This window comes from Pithys albifrons, chromosome 9 (assembly GCF_047495875.1).
Source record: "Pithys albifrons albifrons isolate INPA30051 chromosome 9, PitAlb_v1, whole genome shotgun sequence".
Classification (NCBI taxonomy): Eukaryota; Metazoa; Chordata; class Aves; order Passeriformes; family Thamnophilidae; genus Pithys; species Pithys albifrons.
The window spans coordinates 20,961,361-20,974,035 of NC_092466.1; the positions used below are offsets into that span (position 1 = coordinate 20,961,361).

Here is a 12,675-nt window from a genome sequence, read left to right on the forward strand (position 1 = left end):
CCCCAGAATGGCATGTGGTGATGGATAAGCTCCCTGGGGAGGACTGAAGCCAAGTGGGCACAGATCTGCCCTGGGCCACCCACCAAGGTCTTACATCAATTACCACCTGGCACTTCTGAGCTCAGCGCTGGTCTGAGCAAAGTAAAAATTGCATCTCCCCAAGGACTTGCAGAATGTTGGAGCTACTTTTGCCAAGGAAGTTCCTGACCCATGGGTTTGAGTGCAGAGCAGCTTCCCCTGCTGCACACCGGCTGGGGGAGCCCCCCAGGACACTGACACGCCTGTCAGTGCTGCACAGGGCTCCCCTGGGACAGGCAGCTCTGAGCACAAAGGAGGCTTGTCCTTCTTGAAAGAAGCGGAGCCGCAAGGAGATTGGCCTGGGTAATTGGCTCAGGAGAGGAGGCCTCTTAAAACTCAATTAGAGACTTTTAAAAATAAATCAGACTGGAACATTGCAAGGGCTGCCAGAAAATTTGGGCGAGGTCAGAGTTGCTTAACGTTCCTTGTTGATTAGATTCAACCAACTTTTAGTTGGGATAACTTCTGTGTAGCTGAGTCAGATTGCTTCGGGGGCCAAGCCAAGAGAGTCTCCTAACATGGCCATTTAAGGCATGGTGGGCTGAGAGCTGATGGGCAGCGTGGAGGAGACAGTACACTCCACTTTGAGCTGGGAGGCATGGGTGGTTTTCCTTCATCTTCACCATCTGCCTCATCTTTCTGTCTGTGTAGGGCTTTGAAATGACTGAGTGGGAAAAGGTGAATGATGAAATTGCAGTTGTCTGGTCTTGGGTAGAAACTGCACTTCACAGCAGCACATGGAGTTTGTCCAGATCAAAAAATAAGTGTGGATCTGTAGGACAACATGTGGTATGCACATGTTTCTGCTCCAAGTCACCACTATGGCTGAGCTTGGCAGAACCTGAGCCCACACATACAGTTTCACAGGCTTAGGGTAGGGGACTTTGGAGCAGTTGTACTTCCCTCCTGCATCCAGTTTGGAGAAGTTGGACTTTCCCCCTGTGTCCAGTTTGGATGTGGATTTGGGTGCCCTGGTCCTTTCATTTATCATTGGAGCTGTCCTGTCATCCCACCTCCAGCTGCATCCCCAAACCTTCCCTTAGCTCCCAGACCCGACCTTGGAGTGTCTCTGACCAGTGTTATTCATCCTGGGTCCCAGCAGTGAGTAGCTAGTCTCCAAAGCAGGGTGAGAAGCTTGTGTTTCCTGAGAAGCTTAACAAGGACAGGATCTGTAGACAGACTAATATGGAGTGCCCCTTCACATTGCAGCAACCACCCCCAGAGCCTGCTGGTTTTGGACTCGGAGTCGGAGATGGACAGCGTGGAGCAGCTGGTTCTGGGCAGCACAGATACCCTTTCCAATGGGCACAAGGCTGACCTGGAGGCCGCCAAACGCCTGGCCAAGAGGCTCTACAACCTGGATGGCTTTAAAAAAGCAGATGTGGCTCGCCACTTGGGGAAGAAGTACGTGTGGGTATTAGAAAGGAATGTTCCATTCTGCAAGGGGCTCACCTGTACCTGCGGTGCACCCACAGCTGAGGTGGGGCACCAGGCTGGCAGGGAACAGCTGGCAGGCCCTCACAGCCTCCAGTAACTGGAGCGACTGGTAACAGCCTCCAGTGACTCCCTGTGACTGGTACATCTGCACCAGGTGTTACCTCTAAAGGCCTTAAGATACATCTAGATTTTTGTACCTTCCTACCATGACTGCATCTTGCATGCTTCAGTAAGGTGTTGATGCAGGGGGGTGGCTAGCTGGCACTTCCAGCTCTAGCTTCTCCATTTTCTCTTACATGCCCAGTATTCTGATTGGATTTGTGGATGACATCTCTGAGTTTCAAGGGAGTGTGAGGTGTTTCTGTCCTCAGCACACCTCCAACAAAACCTGGGGAGCTCCCAGCCTTCTAGAATCTGCCCAACCCCTGTGTGCTTTTGGCTGTCTCCACAGTCTGGTCAATCCCGCTCTCACCTTCCCCTTTTTGTATTTCAGCAATGAGTTCAGCAGAATGGTGGCAGGGGAATATCTGAAGTTCTTTGTGTTCACGGGGATGAGCCTAGATCAGGCTCTCAGGTCAGAGCTAAGTGTGTGTACATGTGCATGTGTGTGATGGCCACCAGAGTGGGGTTCAAAGAGACCATGCCCTCTGCAGCTTTGCAACCACACAGAGATCTGCAGGAGCAGGCAGACTCCATGACTCCCACCTGGTGATCCTCTTACCTCTTAAATAGGAGAGGGTGATATTTCTCACATTCCCAAGGTGATCTCTCAGCCACACAATCAAGAAAGAGCATCCTTGGTCTTAACTCAATGGTCAGTGCAGTTGGATGACAGTTAGGTTCACCTAGGCCTGACTTTCCAGGTCTTGAACTGAAATCCTTCTGTTGTTACTCCCACCTCCTTTCCCCGTGTAGCTCCTGGGACTGGCCTTGGGTTTCCGCAATGTGCCAGTAGGATATAGTGCTGTGGGCTTGGAGGAGAGCCCTGCAGTGGGTTGGGAGGGAGGGATGTGCAACAGCAGGGCTTCGTCCAGCTCAAAGGGGTGTCTCCAAATCAGAAAGCACAGCTCAATTCTTGAACAAGGTGGGTTGGAGAAACTGCTGTTGGGCTTCATGTGTGACCAACACTGCTGCTGTTTTTTCAGGTCCTTTCTGAAAGAGCTGGCCTTGATGGGAGAGACACAAGAACGAGAGCGAGTGCTGGCTCATTTTTCCCAGCGCTATTATGAGTGTAATCCCAATGCCATCTCTTCAGAAGGTAAAAAACTGTGCATGTCTGTGTGTTTGTGTGTGTGTGTTTCAAGGGAGCCTATGTGTCCATCAGCTCTGTGAAGGTGCTCAGACTGACACTGGAGAGCAGACTGAGAGCCTATACTGACATCTTAGAGGATAGCCCTGCTTATGGATATGTTGTTTCCCTCAAATGACAGACACTTTTAGATTTTTTTTAAGCCTGCTTTGGTTGGATGATGCATAATTAGGACTCAGCCCCTCCTTACTTCTGACTTTGAGCAGATTAGCACAAGAGGCAAGAGATGGCCCTCCTCACCAATTAGACCCCAGCTCTCAGACCCTCAGCTCAGGGAATATCCAAGTGAGAAAACCTGTGTGCCTGACACTCAGGGAGCACAGACACACACTTTACCATTTCACATCTTTGCACCCCTGCTGGGTGTGTTCACGTGCTGGGTGTGTTCACATGCTGGGTGTGCTCTGAGCTGGCTCTGGTACAGGTGAGGTTTGGGCTTCCTGGATGGCAGAAGGCTGTGCTAGTCCTATCTTGCCATGATAGGAGCTTTGCAAGATTAGCTACAGCATCACTGCCTGGCTGTAGGGGCTGCAGGGTTGGAAGGGAATTTGTATGCTCAGGTTTGGGACCAGCTTTAGTTCTCTGACCTACTTGCGTGCTGTCAGCACTGCACTGTCTGCTGTGTGCCCTTGTGCCTGGGGTGGGAGGAGGGTGCTCAAGGCTGTCTTGGAGGCCTGAGATGCCAAGGGTCCAGAGCACCAGCTGCAGGGCTGAGCTGGGGCCTCTAATTCCTGTCCTGTGCTTGTGCTGCAGATGGAGCCCACACCCTCACCTGCGCCTTGATGCTGTTAAACACAGATCTCCATGGACACGTAAGTTACCACTGCCATTGTCCCTGTCTGTCCCTTGTCTAACCCCACCACCTGGAACTGTAGGTGCTGGGGCAAGAGTGAGGACTTGCAAGGACAGAGCCACATGAGCAGGAGGCATGGGACCCTGGGTCCACAAGCACTGCTCACCCTTAACGTGTTTGGTGAGGGGAAAGGAGAAAGGCTGAATGAGAGGAGGAGCTGGTGAAGGAGAGAGGGTGGCTTTGGAGGAGACTTGCTGAGCTGGGAAATATAGAGGTGGGATGAGGACAGAAGAGGAAAGTGGACAGGGAGAAAAGGTGGACATGAGACTCCAAAACCAGCTGCCATTGGAAGCGGAGAGCATCCAACACTGAAAAAGGAGACTAAAACTCCTGGAGTCTATGTAGAGCCAGCAGCTTCCCCATATCTGCAAGCAGCCTCCTTGAGACCCAACTGGTCCCTGAACCCACTGCAGAAATGGGATGTCTGTTCCTGGGCTGTGGGACCTGATTCAGCCACCACTGACCTCTATCCCAAAGGTAATTCCTATGTTTCTCTCCCTCTGGCTACCCCAGAACATTGGGAAGAGAATGTCCTGCTCTGACTTCATTGGCAACTTGGAGGGACTCAATGGAGGCACTGACTTCCCCAAGGATTTGCTCAAGGTAAAGTCAATTGTTCTCCCTGGCCAGCTAAGCAGCAGCAGCAAAAATGAGAGCTTTGGGCTGGATCCCACAGAGATGCTATGAATCACACTGAGATCCCACTGGGATGCTATGAATGCAAGATGCATTAACATGCAAGAACAGTGATGTTCCCTGGACCTACAGTTTTTCTCCTGCCTTGCTGAGGGAAACATAGGCTGCCCTGTTCCCTCAGGAGGACACTGTAACTCTGGCTAGGATCCTGAGTCTCTCACTACTTTTGCTGTGCCAGTATCACAGGCAAGAGAGGACACGTGGGGCAGCTTACTAGGGTTGGTTTTGCCCAGTTGCAGCCAGAGACTTCATGGCATCAACATAATGCTAGTCAGCTCTCCCTGACTCCCTGAAGCACTGAGGCCCAAAGCTTTGGCCAGGCCCTGGGATTAGAGCCATCTCTGGTGGCAGAAGTGATACGGGCAAGGCATGGTGGTGGAGAGGGTGGGCTGCAGGTTAAAGTCTCAGAGCTGGGAACTCAGCACACTGGTGTGACTGGGGGACTCCTGCCTTCTTCCTGCCTAACCCTGTTCCAAGAGGGACTTGGCCAAGGAGGGCAGTATTCAGCAAGCACCTCTGACCTTGGTCTGCCCCGCTTCTCTGGCATCACCTGTTCTCAGGATGGTTTTCTGAGCTGCTGTCTCCCTGTCTTAAACACTGGGAATAGGCTTAGCTCCCATCGGGTCTGCCAGGCAGAAACCATTGCTGTTGGTGAAGCGCTACAGTTGGCAAATACTCATGATGTGGAAAATGGGTTCCCACAGGGTGCTGGAGCCACAACAGGGGGAAGGTGGTTGATGATAAAAGACAACAGAGACTGAAAAGTTGAGCTCCCTTTTCAGCCTCCATGGGTCTATTCCTGACTGTGTTGCTCACCCCATCATTAAGGGGTTACCAGCAGTTCTCAATAGGGCTGTCCTCCCTCTCAGCCCACACTTTGCCAGTAAAAGGAGTTACTCAGGAAGAATTCTCTAATTTTAAACTCAGCTCCAGAAAAGGCTTTAAGCACCCAAAATGGATGGAAACATCAAAAATGTGGACCCTGAACACCTGTCCTTCAGTGCTGCTGCACTTCAGAGTATCCAAGCTCCACAGACTCCTCAGTGCACCTCCTTTGCAGCCTCTGGTGTCCCACAGTTGGGTACCTGCACTTGAGGCATTGCCCTATTCCTGTTAAACTTCACCCCTGAAAGTATCAGCAATTTAAACATCTGAGATCAAGTTCTCCCATCAGATCCCAGACAGGGGGAAATAGGACAGCAAGGAAGTGTCACAAAGCTACAGGCTTTCTCTCATGGGCAGGGGCCATGAGAGGGCTTTGTTGAGTGTAAGGGATTGGAGGAGGCTGCAGTGCTGCAGCACAGCCCTGCACAGCTCTGCTCTCAGCCCAGCACAGCTGCGAGGCTGCTCTGCTAAAAATGGTCTGTTCCCTCTGCAGCTGCGGTGCTTCCCACCGTCACTTTTGAGCCGCCTCTGTACGGGAGCCATGCTGGGGAGGGTGAGTGAAAGGCAGTGTGAGAAACCTCATGTGGGGCAGGCTGCAGCTCCACACCTGAAACGCTGCTGCACTTAGGGGATCCCCTGCCTGTGCAAGGGGGAGTGGCATCCTGGAGCAGGTGAGATGAGGAAAGTGCTGTTGGCTTGTGCTGGGGGGAGGACTGGCCAGTGGGCCTTGTGCCTCTTCTGGGCAGCCTTTGCCAGGCTCAACCAGAGAAGATCCTCTTTCCTTTGTGCCCACAGGTTTTGGCTACACCAGCTTGGTGCTTTGGTCCCCACACAGGCTCACGGGGCAGACAAATGGGGACAGGCCCACTAGCCCTGTTACCCTGGGTAAGATGCTGCCTCCTTGGCTGACCTGGCTGGTGGGCTGTGCCTGGGGACTGAGGCTCCCGTGTAAGCCATGCCCCACAGCTGTCTGGCTAGTTTTAGTACTCCAGGAGCACACACATTTCATAAGGGTCACAAGAGAGGGGACGACTGGCAGACTTTACAGGAGCTTCCCAAAGCTCAAGGCCAGATCTTGGGCAGCTCCAGCCCCACATAAGAAAGGTCCTGGGGGCTCTTTCAAGCCTGTCTGGGTGGATAGTGCAGGCTGTTATTGCACAGACTTCAGAGCTGGAGGGCTGGAGGTGGCTGTCACCCACAGCACTCGCTGCCAGGAAACGAGGGCAGTGGGGTAGGCCCTAGGTGGCTGCAGGGGCACAAGGCCACCATCTTCTGTGACTCTGGGGACACCATCAGGAACAGACCCACAGGGAGCCTGAGCTCTGTCTCTGGCTGGCAGGGAGTCCCAAGACAAACACAGCATGATGCCTGAGAGCTTGTGGCAGCTTGAGTCAGATGAGAACTTTATCTGCTACTAGCTAATACATGTAAACAATCCCAGTTTTGTGCAGAAGCAATGAAAACACATGAAGAGCTTTCACAGCTGAGCACCACATCCCCCTCACTGACTGTGCTTCACCATACCCTGCACAATATTGCTGCTGGAGCTAAGGCTGTGATGCCTTACTGGCAGTGCTGTGGAAACTGTTTCCTCTGGCTCTGGAAGCTCCCCTGGAGAACTATACTCTACAGACGGGGCTGCTCGGCTCTCTTATTTGGGTGTGCCCTCCATCAGGCATGGAGCCATGCCAGGGATATAAGAACTCCTGTAATGCCATGCCTGAAGATGCCTACATCTGCTGCCTTGGACCTGAACTCCTGTGGCCGTATAAAGGCACTGCCCATGCAGCAAGGAAGGAGGTGAAGCAGGTCACCCTGGAGTTGGTGGCATTTTGGTTAGCTCTTGAGATGTTGCTTTTCTCTTGACAGTGTGATTTTAGCCCAGGCCCCCTGGGATTTTACTCACTGTTGCTGGTTGTCTATTTCAGATGTGGATTTGACCTTTACAGGATTGATCATTTTGTGGAGCCTTAGCTCATCCCCATCTTCCTTACTCTTTTAGCTTAACCTTGTGCTTCACTGCCTGGCAGAAAACCAGTAGGGCTAAATCAGACCCCATTTCTCCCTGTCACTGCTTAGCAATTGCAGGAGTGAGGCAAATCTGTGCTGTGTTCCAGCCTAGGAGCCCAGAGCACGTCACAGATGTTAATGAATTAAGCCTGACAATGCAGTCGGGTCCTTGGGGGAGGAAGGTAGGATTGGCCCCCACCTTTCAGCTTGGAGGCACAACAGCAGGGCTCAGACGCTCAGAGTGCTGGGTAAGTGATTAGCAATGTGGGAAGAAAGCCCTGGCTTCCACCTCTGAGCTATAATCACAGGAATGCTTGCTCAGTCTAATCCTTCGGCCTATTTTTTTTCCTGTTTCCCCTGGGAGCAATATGCTGCCCTGCCTCTGTCTCCCTTGACTCCCCCCAGCCTCAGGGGCAGCCCAAGACATCTGATGTGCCAGACACCCATACCTCCTTCCTCACAAGTTGTGCCCAGTGATCACTATGCCAAGTAGTTAGGATAGAGTGGAAAATTTCCTTCTCTCCACTGGCTGCATCTCCTGCTCAGTCAAGCCTAACTAAATTACGCATCGATCCTTGCCTTCTGCAAAGGGGCTCAGCAATTTGCTTCTTCACGGGAGCAGCTGCTGAACCATCGCTGTCCTCCCTGTAATCAGCTGGGTGGCTGTAGCTACTGATGTTTCTGGCCTGACCTGGGAGGGACAGGCAGGAGGCTTAAGCTTGGGGTGGGCACTGAACATGGAAGGTCTTAGCACATCTCCACTGGACCCATCTCCTACCAGTTTTATAGGTCCCTGGGGTGGACTGGGCTGCAACAGCAGCTCTGAAGCCCTCCCAGCTGGAACCGAGTGGAGGTGCCACCCGGCCTCTGGAGCCCAGGAGAGGTCACCACTGCGACCCCTCAAGAGCCCAGGAGGGTTCAGCCACTGCTCCCACTCTCCGCGGAGAGGAGACAGGGACGGCCAGCTGATGCAGCGGGTGCAGCTCCGGCAACTCGCGTGGCATCAACGTCAGGGATGCTGTCCCTGCGGGCGGGATGCTGCCCCACGGGTGGGATGCCCGCCGCCGGCCCCTATGCCCGGCCGGGCTCCGCGAGTCGCCATTGGCTGCGGCGGGCGGGGCGGGGCGGGGCGGCCCCGCCTCTGTCGGGCGCCGCCGCCGAGCCCGGCCCGGCCCGGCCCCGCTTCAACAGGCGGCGGCGGAGCGGCCGCGGCGGGCAGGGCAGGGCTGGGCAAGGCAGGCAGGGCCGCCGGGCGCCCCGCCGCCCCCCCGCCGCCGGCGGCAGGATGATCGGCGTCAACAGCATCAACAGCAGCGCGGGGCGCATGCGGTCCCGTTCCATGTGCTCGGTGCGCTACGGACGCAACTACCGCGGCGTGGAGACCTTCTGCTACGGCTGGCCCCAGCGCTCCCGCACCCTCAAGCCGGTGCTCTACACCGACCTGGTGGTCAGCCGCCTCCAGAACCGCCGCAAGAAGAAGCCGGTAAGCGGGGTGCTCCGTGGAGGGTTGCGCAGCGCCCTGCGCCTCGGCGGGGGGAAACAGGCAGGGGGACATGCTCGAACAGCCACCGTCCCGCCCGCTGCAAGAGCCTCAGCCCCGGTATGAATATAGCGGTCAGCCAGCCCTGTCTCCCTTTCCTGTCCGCTTTCTGCGGAGCCGGGTCCCCACCAGACCCACTCCGCCCGAGGATCCCCAGCCCCAGCCCTGCCTGCCTTCCCACATCCGACCCTGATCCCAGGGGTTGCGGGAGCGCGGCAAGACCTGGATGACATTGCGCCGCTTACCGTGGTCTGACAGCAACGCTTTCTCGAAAACATCGCTGCGAGAGGAATCCAGGACAGAGCTGTACCGCTGGGACCAGCCCTCCAGCTTAGCATAAGTGACAAGCTCTGCGGGCTCTCTGCCAAGGGTTGAGCTGCGCCGTGCCGTGCCGTGCAGTGCCGTGCCGTGTCAGCCTGGCCAGGTCAAAGTGGCAGTCAGCTGGGCGGCGGGGAGAGGCGCAAGGCAGCGCCGCAGTCCCGACTCCCAGCCGAGTGGAGCTGGAGAGGAAGGAGTGGCAGCCTGGACTAAAAAGGGCTTTTTACTGCCAGGAGCTTGCTCGCTGTGAGCCGGCATCCGTTTTGGAGGTGTTAGGCTGGTGTGCATCGGTCCTGGGTGGGAAGAAGCGAACAGGCTGTCTCTGGGCGCGTCCTGCCTCGGTCGGGTGCCTGCCTTCGGTGTAGCAGAGGGAGAAGAGTCTACACGGGCCCCCTCCTCGCAGGAAGGCGGGGCAGAGCAGGCAGGGGTACCCCAGAGCCACTTAGGCTGCCCCTGTGGCCAGAGCAAGCTCAGTGGGGCCATCGGGGCCGTGCCAATCCGCGATGCTGTCATAGCGCAGTACGGTCTGGGGGCAGCATTAAGTTGTGACGCACTCGGATGGAAACAAGCAGTTGAGAGATGCTCGGTTGCTGCTTCCCGCGCTATGGGTCTGTGCTGGGAGGGATAGAGGGTTCTGCTTTTCTGCCGTTAATAGTTGCCTGGGCAAGGAATGTTGTAAATGTTTTAAAAGAGTTTGGTGCAGCTTACGATGTTACTGAGTCGAAAGTGTGGGGCTGGAATGGGTAGCTGTCGATTGCTGACTGCAGCAGGGTGGAAGGTGATGCACAGGACACTGTCCCCGTGGCAACCCGTTCTACAGGGAAAAAAGTCTGTCCCCAAGTCACTCTGTTCAGTGTGCACACTGGAGCCCCTCTGCAGTGGAGGGGAGGAGGGACACACAGGGTGTGTGCAGCAGGGCTGATGTGTGCCAGGTGATGAGGCAGTGGAGGTGCAGGGGGAGGCTGTCAAGGTGAATTAGGGACCTGACATGGGTACCATTGCATCTGACATACAGCACTGATCTCACTATGATGTTTGTATCTGCACAGCTGGAGGAGTCTGTGTGCCTGGGGGACCTCACAGAGCTTTGTGGCTGGGAGAAGATATTTTGCTAAGGAAAAGTTGGGGAAAGCCAGCAAGTGAGATCTTGTATTGAAATGCTGCCAGGCACAGAGAGAAGGAGAGTGACTGCAGGGAGGGCACTTGGTGGCTGTGAAGTCTGTGTTGATGAATGTCACACACCCATGGCTGGTCAGAATGGTCTGGCAAGAGGCAGGGGAGCCTTGACGTGCACAGGGCATCTTGCTAAGCAGAGAGCTGAGCACTGTGTCATTTAGCAGAGGAACTAGCAGAGTCGAAAGGGGATGTGTCCGTAAGAGTTATGATGCATAAAGGAGGCACTCCAGAAAAGGTTAAACCCCTTACAGAGATGCTTAAATTTGTGCCTTAACGTTCATCTGCTACTTGAGTGCTGGGCTACAGCCTCCAGTACAATCTTGTGCCAAAACTGTGTCCAGGCCAGCTTGTTGCCCAGCTCCCCAAACTAGTGCTGGATCTCACCTCTGGTTTGATCTGAGCTGAGTAGCTGAGGGGAAGTGTTTTCTCCCTTCCTTGCTTGCGTAGGGCTGTCCCCAGATTGGCTGGCACTATGACTGGGCTGGAGCATCAGAACCACCTGCCTTTTGCCCCGTGCAGCCCCTCACCTCTCCTTGAGACATTTGTTATAGCAAGACTTGGGGACACCCTCTCAGCATGCTTTTGGGAGAGAGGGAGGGAGGGCACCAAAGAAAGATGTTGTTGATTCAGTTAGAAATCCCACTGGGACAGTATATTCCTAGGTCTCTATTGTGCTGTGCATGTCTAGGGCAGAGCTGCTTGACTGGCCTGGCATGCTGCAGCAGTGAGCTCATAACCCAGCGATGGCAAAAAACCTCAACCATGCTTGGGGTTGTCCATAGTGGCATTTGGCCAGCACCCAGCTTTCTCTTGGGCAGTGCTTGCAAGCTGAAAGATACCAAGAGGTACTGTCCTTTTGACCCAGAGGGAATGAAACCACAGAGCAAAGAGAACCTGGAGAGAGGAACCTGCTGAGCAGTGAACCTGGTGTCTTTAGTCTCTGCCGACATGGTTATGAGTTAGGCTTCAGAAGCCTGTGTATCCTGTGCTTCCCTGGCAGAAATGGTCTGTATACCAAAGGGCCCAGAGTTGAGTGGACTGACAGGCATTCGTTCTGCTACAGAACCAGAACTGCAGGGTGGGCATTGTGTAGCTGGAGTGCATCTTCTCAGCTAAGACTTGAGCTGAGTCCACCAGCTTTGTTCGGAGATTGGGATTGGCTGGGGTTGGCATTTAGCCAGGCAGAGTCTTGGCAGGATTTAAGTGTAGACATAAAGCCTTACAATGCCCTCTCAATCCCCACAATCTCCCTATTTGCCTCTCACTGTCCCCCTTCATAGGAGTGCAGAGCAACCCCTGCTTCCTAACTCTGAGTTGGGGTACTTGGCAGCCCCTGCTGACAACAGGCTTGGTGGGATGCTTGTTGAGGCTTGTAACAGGGCAGCTGGAGCTCTTGAAGCCACAAGGTAGTTCAACCTTTGAATTACCTTGCCAACAGAGCCCAGGGTTTGGTAATGCAGTACTCTGCCAGTCTGTTACCCGGCACTGTGCCATCTAGAATTACTCCTTGAGTGTTTTCTGGTATCAGTTCATTCACAGTGCATTTAATAGCAATCCTCCTCCAAGCCCTGTAGGGTGCTGGGGTCCTTTCCAGTGTTGCACCTTGCCCTGCCCTCCAAACTCTCTGCTCAGCTCTCTCACATCTCACTTCCTTGGGGACAGGGGAGCTGACACCTCTCTGTATTGCCACTGAGCCTGGTATAAGCCAAGCCATGTGTCCCATTCTGCCCGCTCTTTCCAAGGTGCTTTTCTGCTGTTTCCAGTCCCCATTTCTTTGTGCCACTTTTTTTAGTCTCCTTTTTGTGTCTGTTCATTCTCAGCATTTTTCAGCTACATCCCTGGCAGTGAGTAAGATCCCTTCCCTTCTGTTTCCCATGGTGACTCCTTATCATCTACATCACTCTGAGATGCCTGCTTATTTCCCTTCCTCTGCTCCCGGGTTATGTTCTGCAGGGCTTTGCATTGTTTATTTTCCCCCAGGCTCTTTTTTATGTCTCTTTTCTCCTCTCACTGCCAGCCCACTGATGGATACCTCCTGTATATTATTTAGCATCCTGCCCCTCCAGCACTGGGGCTGCATGAGTGGGGCTGGGGTCAAATCTTCTCTCAGGCTCTAAGACCATAACCCCTCTGTAGTCCTCCTGTCTTCCCAGGAGACAGCTGAACCCTACTTTCTGCCTGCTAGACTGGGACGATCCCTTTCCTCCTCTGAGAAACAAGCTGATGCTATGGCAGCATTTCCCTAACACGAAAGTGTGGGAGGAGCTGGGTTCCGGCTCCGTCCAGACTGCTGTGCCTCTCGGGAGTGATGGATGTCCCTTCCCCAGACACTGCTGGGGCCTGTCTACTGGCCAGCAGTCCCGTGCCCCTGCA

General features: G+C 54.4%; 1 protein-coding gene across 1 annotated transcript in view; it reads left to right on the forward strand.

Annotated features, from left to right (window-relative positions):
- The window catches only part of PSD (pleckstrin and Sec7 domain containing), a 46,715-nt gene that overhangs the window by 26,901 nt on the left and 7,139 nt on the right, over positions 1-12,675 (forward strand). The window contains exons 7-11 of the mRNA XM_071563832.1: positions 1,288-1,482; positions 2,009-2,089; positions 2,661-2,773; positions 3,578-3,636; positions 4,191-4,280. Coding sequence (XP_071419933.1) covers positions 1,288-1,482; positions 2,009-2,089; positions 2,661-2,773; positions 3,578-3,636; positions 4,191-4,280 — 538 coding nt within the window. The remainder of the gene's footprint in view (positions 1-1,287; positions 1,483-2,008; positions 2,090-2,660; positions 2,774-3,577; positions 3,637-4,190; positions 4,281-12,675) is intronic.